General features: G+C 47.6%; 5 protein-coding genes across 5 annotated transcripts; 3 read left to right on the forward strand and 2 right to left on the reverse strand.

The window, feature by feature from the left end:
- Positions 1 to 1,730: 1,730 nt before the first annotated feature.
- Positions 1,731 to 3,189, forward strand: N7478_003222 (uncharacterized protein; the record flags this gene model as incomplete). Its single annotated transcript, XM_056919436.1, has 4 exons — positions 1,731 to 2,103; positions 2,158 to 2,281; positions 2,342 to 2,811; positions 2,873 to 3,189. 4 exons carry the CDS (start codon positions 1,731 to 1,733, stop codon positions 3,187 to 3,189), a joined length of 1,284 nt encoding a protein of 427 aa, XP_056782594.1.
- A 695-nt stretch (positions 3,190 to 3,884) lies between these two features.
- On the forward strand, positions 3,885 to 5,230 carry N7478_003223 (uncharacterized protein; the record flags this gene model as incomplete). Its single annotated transcript, XM_056919437.1, is given in 6 exon segments — positions 3,885 to 4,111; positions 4,180 to 4,282; positions 4,356 to 4,495; positions 4,570 to 4,783; positions 4,859 to 4,985; positions 5,001 to 5,230. 6 exon segments carry the CDS (start codon positions 3,885 to 3,887, stop codon positions 5,228 to 5,230), a joined length of 1,041 nt encoding a protein of 346 aa, XP_056782595.1.
- Positions 5,231 to 5,541: 311 nt separating this feature from the next.
- On the forward strand, positions 5,542 to 6,747 carry N7478_003224 (DUF453 domain protein; the record flags this gene model as incomplete). Its single annotated transcript, XM_056919438.1, has 1 exon — positions 5,542 to 6,747. The coding sequence occupies one exon, from the start codon at positions 5,542 to 5,544 to the stop codon at positions 6,745 to 6,747; it is 1,206 nt and encodes a 401-aa protein (XP_056782596.1).
- Positions 6,748 to 6,825: 78 nt separating this feature from the next.
- N7478_003225 (uncharacterized protein) lies at positions 6,826 to 9,455 on the reverse strand (the record flags this gene model as incomplete). The annotated part of the gene is made up of 4 exons (XM_056919439.1): positions 6,826 to 8,140; positions 8,350 to 8,409; positions 8,470 to 9,371; positions 9,444 to 9,455. The coding sequence occupies 4 exons, from the start codon at positions 9,453 to 9,455 to the stop codon at positions 6,826 to 6,828; spliced, it is 2,289 nt and encodes a 762-aa protein (XP_056782597.1).
- Positions 9,456 to 9,664: 209 nt separating this feature from the next.
- Positions 9,665 to 10,926, reverse strand: N7478_003226 (seipin; the record flags this gene model as incomplete). The annotated part of the gene is made up of 4 exons (XM_056919440.1): positions 9,665 to 10,049; positions 10,107 to 10,562; positions 10,619 to 10,803; positions 10,858 to 10,926. 4 exons carry the CDS (start codon positions 10,924 to 10,926, stop codon positions 9,665 to 9,667), a joined length of 1,095 nt encoding a protein of 364 aa, XP_056782598.1.
- Positions 10,927 to 10,971: the final 45 nt, after the last annotated feature.

The raw sequence follows: 10,971 nt of genomic DNA on the forward strand, positions 1-10,971 counted from the left end.
TGTGACTTTTCAGGCTCTGCCGTCAGAACCGCCTGTCAATGGAGGAAAGAAGAATCGATCCTTCTAGGAAAGAATAATGCGAGACATGTCCCGTATTTCAAAGCGCAGGACTGACAAACCTCGGCCACCCAGGGGATTCCGGGGAACTGTCAGATACTATCCAAGATCCACTGTTGGCCCCTAAATTATGTATTGCCGAGTTTTTTTTTGGTCCAGGCCCACTGGAGAAGAGGAGATACAGGGTGACCCGTCAGGCTGGTAATGCTCCGTTAGAGACACTACCAGCCGTTTAAGACTGGAGCATTTGTGCATTATTTGTACACGAGAATAGAGGACCCACAATAAGTACGCAATGGCGAGAAGGCTAGCAACGCTAAGACCCCTCTGCAAGACTAGGTTATTACTGCCAAGTTTCTTGCACCCCTGTCCCATTTCACTTATTTTTATCGATGAACCATCAAGAGATTGTACCTGGACGAGACATAACCTGGGAATCGGAGAAGGAACTCCAGGCGAGCATCTGAAGTAGACGAATGTGGCTGCGCGTATCCAGGTAGGTCACTCCACCATTATCTCCGCCAAGCTGTCATATTAGAAGGTTCAAGTGCCAGATAAAGAATTGTCTGTGGGCAAATACCGATCAGCACAAGGATGTTCACGAGAGAATAAACTAGCCTATCCGGGAGAAGACAGGTCATATGTGGCGTTTTGACAGTACACACGCCCGAATCCTCGAAAAGCATTTGCCGAAGACATGTCCACTTCTAATGCTTCAAGTGGGGCATTTAGCCCTAAAATAACGGCGGCCGCCACAATAGGGGTTAAAACAAGCGCTAAAGCTTGAATGAGCGGCGGAACCGGCGATCCTTCAACCGCTGGCGGTATAGCCCGCTGGCTGGATAAAGTTTCCTAAGGGCAAATTGTACGATACGGAGTAATCGTCGAAGCGCGAATCCTTCGTAGGCTGACCCGGCTCACTAGTGGCCTGAAAGGATCTTCATACCTTCTCGCTTAGATAGGTCGTACGGAGCACAAGCCTCAAGCCTCAAGTTTCGAGTCTTCCGTTCTCTTTTTCAATTTCTGCTTTCTGAAATGTGCATAGATGATAGCTTGGGTTAAAGTAGAGGATCTGTCAAAAATTGCAAAGATCGAGAAGCACGACGACTATTACTTATCACTTCAGGTTGCTATATTCAAGTCCTGTTTCTTCAATTGTATACATACGTCCACGAAACTCCACAAGGGCTGTTGGTCCCACACGAGTATTTCCCGGCTTGCCCCCGTTCTAGGTTACCATAGAGAAGTTTGACTAATTTCAACTTATCCACTTACCATAACGCTACTCCATTGCTTTCTCCACAGTCTCCATATTTGAATGGCACAAGAGGCCACATGCCAACATGGATATTGGAAGTGATAAGCATGGAGACTGCGCAACCCCAAGCCATTATTTGACCCAGACCAGTCGGATCATCCCATTTGGCCTTGAACATACCTAGACTTAAACTAGACACGACCTAGACTTAGTTATGCCGTCTTTGCCCCTTTTTTCTCTCCGAAACCCGTTAGAAAGGCCGAAATTACCAGAATCTGAGCGGATCCAGAAACGGCTCCCGGATATCCCAGGGGTTAGAGCAGAATGAGCTTAAAGCCCCCATGGCCCCTAGAAGTAATGTTAGAGAACCAAAAACCATTCATCTTTTCCGTTTGAACACATAACACATATCAAAATGACCATCGAAGCCAATGGAAGTGCCACGAGCGGCCACCAAGAGGCATTTGTTGACGGCTCAGTGGCAATTTCAGCCAATCTTCCAGAATTGGTCCCAGGTCTGCTAGAGAAGATCGCTGCCTCTGGCAACGCCTTTGTTTCCAATGATCCCAAGGCTCGTACTGAGCTTCTTGATGCCGCACGTTCCCTCGTTTATGCTACAGAAACCCCCAGGGAGACTATGATTCGAGTATCATGGTCACAATCTACATTGTATGCCTGTATTGAGACTGGCGTTGATTTGGGTCTTTTTACTGCTCTGTCAGGAGATGACAAACCCAAGACTGCTGACTCGCTGGCCAAGGCCGTTGGCGCTGAGCCAAGAATGCTTGGTGTGTTATTCCGAATGAATCCCAACCTCATGTGAGGTATCTAACTCCAGATAGCTCGTATTTTGAAACATCTCTGTGCTATGGGTGTAATCCTGGAGACTGGACCCGATGAGTACCGTCGAACTGGTTTCTCGATTTCTCTCATGTCAGAGCGCTATAGCGACGCCTACCCATGCATGTAAGTCCCCCATTCTTGCCCTCATCTTGAATTTACGTCTTCATTTCGATATGCTCACAGTTTCCTGATTAGCACCGATTGCATCACAGGTGGTATCATGGCTCTCCCGGCCCACCTAAAGAAAAACAACTATCGCAACCCTTCGAACGGCACCGATTGCGGCTTTCAACTTGGATATCGCACCACAGATCACTGCTTTGAGTTCCTCAAGAACCACCCTGTCGTGGCCAAACAATTCAATAATCACATGTCTGCGTACCACCAGGGTCGTCCCAGTTGGATGGATGATGGATTCTTTGACGTGCCCAGACTTGTCCAGGTAGATACAGGGGATGACGGTGCTCTTCTGGTTGATATGGGTGGTAGTGTGGGCCATGACTTATCAGAATTCCGTCGCAAGCATCCTAATGCTTCCGGACGATTGATCCTGCAAGATCTCCCACATGTGCTTGAGCAGGCTCGCACAATGGAGTTGCATCGATCCATTGAGATTATGGAGCATGACTTCTTCACCGAGCAACCTGTCAAGGGTGAGTAAAATCCGTTCCTCTCGTTCATGGAAAGTTCCCCACCTAATGAATACGATCACAGGAGCTCGCGCTTACTACATGCACTCCGTGCTTCACGATTGGCCCGATGAGAAATGCGTGGAGATTCTCAAGAATATTGTCCCGGCTATGACCCCCGGATATAGCAAGATTTTGATCAATGAGAACGTTATTCCGGAGACAAATGCCTATTGGGAGACTACTAGTTTGGATATTATCATGATGGCAGACTTTGCTTCAACCGAGCGAACCGCTGCCAACTGGCATGCTCTGGTAGAAGCTGCTGGCTTGAAGGTTAGCAAGATCTGGTCCGTCCAGCGTGGTGTGGAGAGTCTGATTGAATGTGAGATCGAGTGTTAAATAATTTTCAATGAATAATTTTTTTCAGTTTCACATAACATAAAAACCACCGTCTGAGTATCTGTCAATAGTTTTGAGTTAGACCAGTTGGCTGGGACGTTGTTCCGGACGACAATGTCGGTATTTACCACGGCAGTGTGGCATTTTATGGTCGTACTAGACCTGTGTCTATCTCCTTGCAGCGCAATAACAGGATTATCGCAACTATTGAGGGCGAATCTATCTCTGCTGGCTGTCCTCATGAAATTCAGAATCTGGGTCGGCAGTGCGAGCACTGGAGATAAGATCTCTGCCAGGCTAGATCTCCTCCTTTCCGAACAAACTTGCGCCAATGGTACTGACGCGAACAATTTTGCTGGCCTGTGTGAGTTTGCTTGAACATATGGTTACTGTCTCCTAGGCGCCTGTATCTGCACGAAGATAGGAGTAGGCCATAAGAAGTCTAACTCAACTAGTGTGATTAGGTATCCTGTTGAGGGCGAGGGTGCTAGTTATAGCGGATTGTATTTATTTGATTGCAATCTGAGATTCTGTCTACCTTCTTTATGCGGTACCGTTAAGGTTCTGTTAAGTATACTATCAGTGTTATCCTTCCTTCCCCTAGTTTGTACCTTAGGGATAGATAACAGCAAATTGGCCGGTTTTGTGATTTAAGCTATATCTATGGCTTCTATCTAATGTTTATTGACAGAAAAATGCACCAAATAATTGCTCGTCAATTAGAGGACATCAAGGAGCATCTACCAATCTCACCAACTGAAGCTGCGTGGATAATGACTTCGGGGCGTTTTCAGAGACTCAAGTGCGCCTTCGGTACTGAAGTGGTTCAGACGCCATGGTTAACACTTGACATCCCCCAACTTGAATCTGATGCAGGTTTTCCCGACGCCCAAATATTCAACGGCCAAATGCGCATTCCATGGTGAGCTCAAATTTCTCTCGTCTAAAACCATATACACAGTACATATCTAAGTTGAGCAAATGTTCTAGGGAGGAACTGCAGAATTGCTTCGACACAAAGATTGATGAGATATCCGCTCTTTTGGATGGTCATATCCGGAATATGTACGCCAAGTTTCCTGACGATCAGATTGTGAGTCCCATCACCCAGCGCAGTGATCACTTAATAGTATGACAGTTGCTTATTTTATCTGACCCCGGGGCAGACCTACACGATTCTTTCAGGTGGATTTGGCAGTTCACCATACGTAAGGCAGCGCCTACTGGATAAGTATAATCGCACTGGCACAACTAGTCCAATTCACCCAAATGCCGACGGCATGCAGATTCTGGTCGCCGATGAGCTGTAAGTGAGAGAGAAAGAAGAAGAAAAAGAAACACCTCCCTTTTTGCACTACAATTCTGACCAGTATGAATAAGACAACTTGTTGTGGTCCATGGCTTAGTTTTAGATCGGATACAGCAAATCAAGAAAGGGGTTGTTACCTTCGGATCTCGATGCTCCCCCGTGAGTTATGGCATTGTCTGCGACAAGATTTACGACCCAGATAAACATATTGGAGAATCTGTCCGACTTGATCCACGCGATAAGAAGACCTATGCCCGCGATCAAATTGACTGGCTTATGATTCAGGTAAGACGAGAAAGCGCTCCAATTTTGCCTTTATATTGATGTTTGAATATTGACGCATTCCTTCTACGCACTCAGGGAAGCCCTATTCCGTATGCAGGCCTAACCAAGCCGTTCCAACTTAAAATGGATCCCGGACGAGAGGAAGAGCCTTGGAATGTTCAAATCGTCATGTCACACTATCCACTCGAGAGTTTGCCTCGAAGTTTGAGCCAATAAGGCGTCCAAAGAGTCTGTAATCTCAACATTTCCACGGAAAACGTGGATAAGAAGTTGAAGAATCGCCACTGGTATAACATGAAGCCCACATTTTGGCGAACAACATTCGACGTGAAGGTGGTAGTCGGGCCTGCCGATCTATCGTTCCAATTGTGGTCCAAAGACAAGAGAATCCGAAACACCAAACATGAGCCTATCGGGGTGAAATGGATGCCGGCGGACAAGGATTAATGTCCGCTATTTGTGAGGGTCCCAAACAAATAGCTGCAATCTATAGCGTTCAAGCGTTATCATTAGCCTGTGAAGAGCAAGTACCAATATTTTGAAAATTCAATTGGGGGGTTTATAACCATGATGCTTAAGTGACAGTGCTCCTGTAAACTAGTGGCGACTCGCGAGTATAGATAGAGCGGCAACGGACCGCTCCGATCGTCGGATCACGGACAGCAACCGTAACCCAACCCTGAACCTTGGAAGCTTAACTTCCTCGTCATCCCTTGCCATGACCATTCACCATTCACCATTCATCATTTACAGCCAAAATGTTTAAATCAACACCAACGCGTTTGAACACCCAAGTCCCATTACTCAATCATGGAAAGCGCGCTATACATAAGCAACACTCCCTGCCAGCGGCGTACTACCGCGGCGGCACATCAAGGGCTATCTTCTTCAAGCAAGAGGATCTGCCCCAAGACAGAGCCCACTGGGACTCCATATTCCGTGGCGCAATTGGAAGCCCAGACCCATACGGGCGACAACTAGATGGCCTCGGGGGCGGGATTTCCAGCCTATCAAAGATATGCGTGGTAGGCCAGTCAACCCACCAAGACGCCGACATAGATTACACCTTTGTATCGCTGGGTGTCAAGAACACAGACGTCGACTACTCCAGTAACTGCGGAAATATGATAAGTGCGGTCGGACCCTTGGCGGTTGATTCAAGGTTACTTCCTTTATCGAGGGAAACAGCCGACTCGGTCTCGGTTCGCATCCACAATACAAATACCGGCAAGATTATACATGCTGCATTCCCCATTGTCGATGGAGAAGCTGCGTCAATGGGTGATTTCTCCATAGATGGTGTCGCGGGAACAGCAGCTCGTATACAGTTGGACTTTATTAATCCTGCTGGATCGGTTACGGGTAAACTGTTGCCAACAGGTCAGGCAACTGATACCATTGATGGCATTTCAGTAACCTGCATTGATGCTGCTAACCCCTGCGTCTTTGTTAAAGCATCGGATCTCGGCGTAGTAGGAAATGTTACTCCAGATGAGATCAATGCACATCCTGACCTACTTACGCGCTTGGATTCTATTCGTCGTCAGGCTGGTACGAAAATGGGACTTGCGAAGACACCCGCTGAGGTTCCGGGAAGTGTGCCTAAGATATGTTTGGTTTCGGCGCCTCTCTCCGATGAGAGAGGTATTGATCAGAAGCAGGCGTCTGGGGATGTTGATCTTCTTGCTCGTGCCTTGTCTGTTGGACAGCCACATAAAGCAGTGCCCATTACCGTTGCTTTGGCTTTGGCTGCTGCCGCACGTGTACCTGGGAGCACCGTGGCAGAGACTGTTGCGAAAGATAATGTAGATCGCGCAGGTATCATTATTGGTCATGCTAGTGGGAATTTACTGGTCGGTGCAAACTTTGACACGACTGGTGGACTTGTATCGGCAACAGTGTTCCGTACAGCTCGAAGACTCTTTGAGGGGAAGATATACTGGAAGGGTGAAGAATTGATTTGAGGTTAGAGAGATTTCTTTTGAATGGAAAAGACACGACACCTCTCCAACTTTTGTATTATACTACATTAACAAAGACTTTTATGCACGTCTACCAAGATCTAGATCTGCCACCAGCTTCATATTTCCCTTTCCCTCGTTATCCTCAAGGCCAAAGAATGGCTTCACGGCAACATCAATGGTCTCTTCGAACAACCGTCCAACGACAATCTCTTTGAGATCTTCACCCGTCTGCGCAAAATCAGGGAAGGCATTCATCTCTAGCAGCCATGCAGCCCCAGTACTATCAACCAAGAAATCGACACCAAACAGCTCAAAAGCATTCGGCAGAGTCTGGAAATGAACCATCATTCCCCTGGCCGCAGCTTCAAACGCCTCACCGGTTACAGCACAAATCTGTGAGAAGATCTGCTCTTTCCAGTCAGCTGACAGCCCGGGGACATGGTGATCGAGGTCCCAGAAGCGGCGGACACTGCCTTCATTTGAACTGCCGCCTTCTTGGAAACAAGTATTGGTGAGATGACGGGCTAGATCTTTGACCTCATCATCTTCTTCATGGGGTGCACAGTATGGCTTTGCGGCGAACAGGGCCAACATCTCCCTGAAGACGTATACCTTTAATGATCCTATGGCGAGAACGTAGGTACGGATGTGGAACTTGCGATTCGAGGATGATGGTAGCAGGAGTGGTGGATCAATGTAGGGCTGGGCAATGAAATGACGAAGTTGAGAGGTGACCACACCAGCATCGTGGGGTTGAGCTTCATCTTCATCATCATCATCAGCTTCGGCTTCGTCTTTTTCAGAACCGCTCTGTTCATCATCGGAGTCCTCTTCCCATTCCTCAAATATCTCTTGTAGTTGGGCCTCGCTGTTGAAAAGACGGATTCCTTGACCGCGATCACTCATGCCAGGCTTGAGAATCCACCATTCCTTTTCAGACTCAGGGCGCTCCTCATTCTTATCTAGACTCTCGCGAAGCTCGTAGGCCTCAAGTAAGGCATCGTCGAGGAACTCGGCATAGTCCAGTTCGAAGTCAAATGCAGGCTTGAAATGGTTTTTCAAAATGCTGTCTGGATGTTTGGAAACCCAATTGGCGATCGTGTTTGAAAGGTAATGCTTGCGGATCAAAGCTTTTCGAATGATATACGCATTCCCAAGAGAAGTCGATGGTCTTGAGAGAATATGTTCGAATTCGAGGCGTTCATATTCACGGTATTGAAAGACCGGTGCAGAGCGTTCTGGCAACTCGTCAATCGATGAGATGCGTTTGGAACAGGCCTTATCTCCCAAACGACGTGACAATGCTCTTTCGACTAGTTCTCCGACATAAGGAACATCACAGTCGATAATAGAGTACACTGTGGGCAGGCTAGACGTGGATTGTTTATCTGAACTACAGAAATCCCTCTATCAGAACGGTTCCATTGAATAAATCGATCATAAACCTGCAAGGCAGAATAAGAAGTGCAAATCTCAAATAAAAATGCAAATAGGGACACATGACATCTATCAGCTATGCCAGATATCTAAAGCAAATGGACCCGTATATTTGAAAACAAAACAGAATATCTGCAACCGCATCATATAATAATTTCCACTCACAGCTTAATCTCGCCCGTGATACCGGGGGCGTGCATGAAACTAGCCTTTAGAGGCGTGACACTATACAGAAAGACGAAGTTAAAAAGAAGATCAAGTCAAGTGTATCAAACGTTTACTTACCTAGTCATTTGCTCTTTGACGGCCCAGCCGTCATTTCCAGGCTCGCTTTCCTCAACACTGCGATACACATCTTGGAAGCTTGGTGCCCACTTGAAATGCTTATGCTGGAATCTGGTGTGACGGGGTTTATCTCCATTAGCGGCATCAGCCTTCTGCCCTGTCAACTCGCTTTCAATACGAAGTCGCTTCTCATCCAATTCCGGATCATCACCAGCAGCATCAGGGTCAGCAGCCTGGAAACAACTTCCAGATGTCCACTTGTTAATTAGCATATCTGTGTATAGAACCTTATTTTGGCTTACGCCAGGCTCTAGCGGAACATTGACGGTATAAAGATCCACGCCGTTGACCCAATTAGCGCAAAGATACTCGATCAACTTGACAGAGTGCTTCGAAGCTTCAGCGATGACTACAGGGTCGTGGTTCCGAGAGCTGAAAGCATATGACAAGGCGATAGAAGGCTTTCCGCAGACAGCACCCTCCATAGCGCCACCAATGGTTCCGCTGGACAAGGCGAACAACGCTGTACTATTACGACCGTAGTTGGGGCCGGAAACAACGACATCGATCGGACCGCGCTCCTGGAAAAAGTGGTAGAGACCGATCTGAACGCAGCTTGCTGGGGTTGAGTTTATTAGGATCCATTCATCGCCGCCGTCATCGGACTCGCCGTCGCTACCCCGCGGTAGGTGGTGTGTTGTCCCATCGTCTTGGTGTAGGGTACCCGGGCGAAAGTATGTTGGTTTCACAGATGCACCCACTATGTGCGCTTTGCCAATCCATGAACGCTGCTGGTGTGGGAGAACAACCGAAACTATGTGCCCCGCCGACTGGAGTTCATGGACAAGGGAATGAACATAAGGCGATGACTGGTTTGACGGCGGGCCGTCGTCATTGGTGATCTAATCGCACCTGGTTAGCTTTTTGTCTTAAGACATAGTTTTTATAATTAATATAGGAAAGTGTATGCGAACCAGGATATGCATGGTGATGTACTAGTTAATTGGCGAGGAGATGGAGGGGAAGAACTCGGAGATTTTCCACCCCGCGGAATCGGAATCCCTTTATCGGAAGCGTTATCCAACTCGGCATTTACATCATTCGCATTAATAGTTCTTCGTCAAGCTAAGGGTATATCGAAAAGGGCCGAAAATAAGATAAATAACAAAATTAGACAGTAAAAGAACATTCAGACTTAAATGTCATACTCTTTTAAATGACTTCGTCTTTTCTGCATTCCTGGCGTCTCGGAACTTTCTAGCCCAGAGCCGATGCCGCCCTCGTCACCTTCCGCCGCATAGCTCTGTAACAGGAGGCTGCTACCAAGGTAATCCTCCGGCTCTTCCTTCTTCACTTTGACGTGATCACTGGACGACCCACTGTCTTCAGCTTCAGGTTCGTTCTTAACGAGGGCTTGCTCCTCCTCATCCTTGATTTCATCCTCGTCCGTTGACGTAGGCGCAGATCCTAAAACCCAATTCAACAAGAGCCAGGTGACACTCGCGGTTGTCACCGAGACAGTCCAGAACATAGAGCTGAACACGACAAAGGACGTGATCTTCCAGCGATACATAAACCACCTGTAGCAAATATTAGCCCCGACACATTCCAGATAACCAGCGGAGTGGGAATAGTACCTAAGCCCAGTAAATCGTGCCCGGAATTCGACACGGGCAGAGTAGATATGTAATTTCTTTTCACTCTCAATCTCAAGGCGCAAGTTCTGCGGTAAATTCCGTGCGCCTCGTGCAAATGCAAGCTTCTCCATCATCGGGACCTCCAATCTCTCTGCCTCTCGACGCCAGCCAATAATGTATAGAGGAAGGCGTACCATCCTTCGGGCAAGATCCACTAGAGGCGAGCTATAAGTAAGGGTGCTTGGTCGGCGAGATTTCGAAATAGGAGTAACGGAATTGCTGGCTGTGGGGAGCACAGAGCTTGTCTGGGGAGAATAGAGCGTAAGATCGATCATGAAGTTGCCCGCATCGATATTGGAGGGCGTACGAGGTAGGTCGAGGACGACGGCGACATCGTAGGCTTGCGAAGAGACGAATTCGGATTCGAAAGAGGCCGTGCCCCAAGGAGAACCGTCACTGTTTACAAGGGGGATTAGCAAAAAAGTCCGCACTCGTTTCAGATAATCGCGTACCCAAATTGTAGATGAACTTCACGATCAACGCCGACCGTAGGAATGAATCTTAGGTAGAAAATGCCATAGGCAATACCGGAAATTCCCACCAAGAATATGGTGGCACCGATAAATAGTAAAGTATTTAGGTAAATGCGGAGAGCGGTCCTTGAGAATAGCACGCGGAACGGCGCCCAGAGCGCGTCCTATTTTGTATTAGACCCATTGATTAAGAGAGGGAGGGGGAAGAAGAAACAAACTAAGACGACCACCTGAGATGACTGTCCCTCGTATTCTGTCTCATCATCTGTAAATTCCGAGTCCGCCATCGTATGGGGTGTGCAGTGAAGGGGGGAAAGTCCAAAAAACAAGTT

Source organism: Penicillium angulare (genome assembly GCF_028827245.1).
Source record: "Penicillium angulare strain IBT 27051 chromosome Unknown utg000003l_segment0_segment0, whole genome shotgun sequence".
NCBI lineage: Eukaryota > Fungi > Ascomycota > Eurotiomycetes > Eurotiales > Aspergillaceae > Penicillium > Penicillium angulare.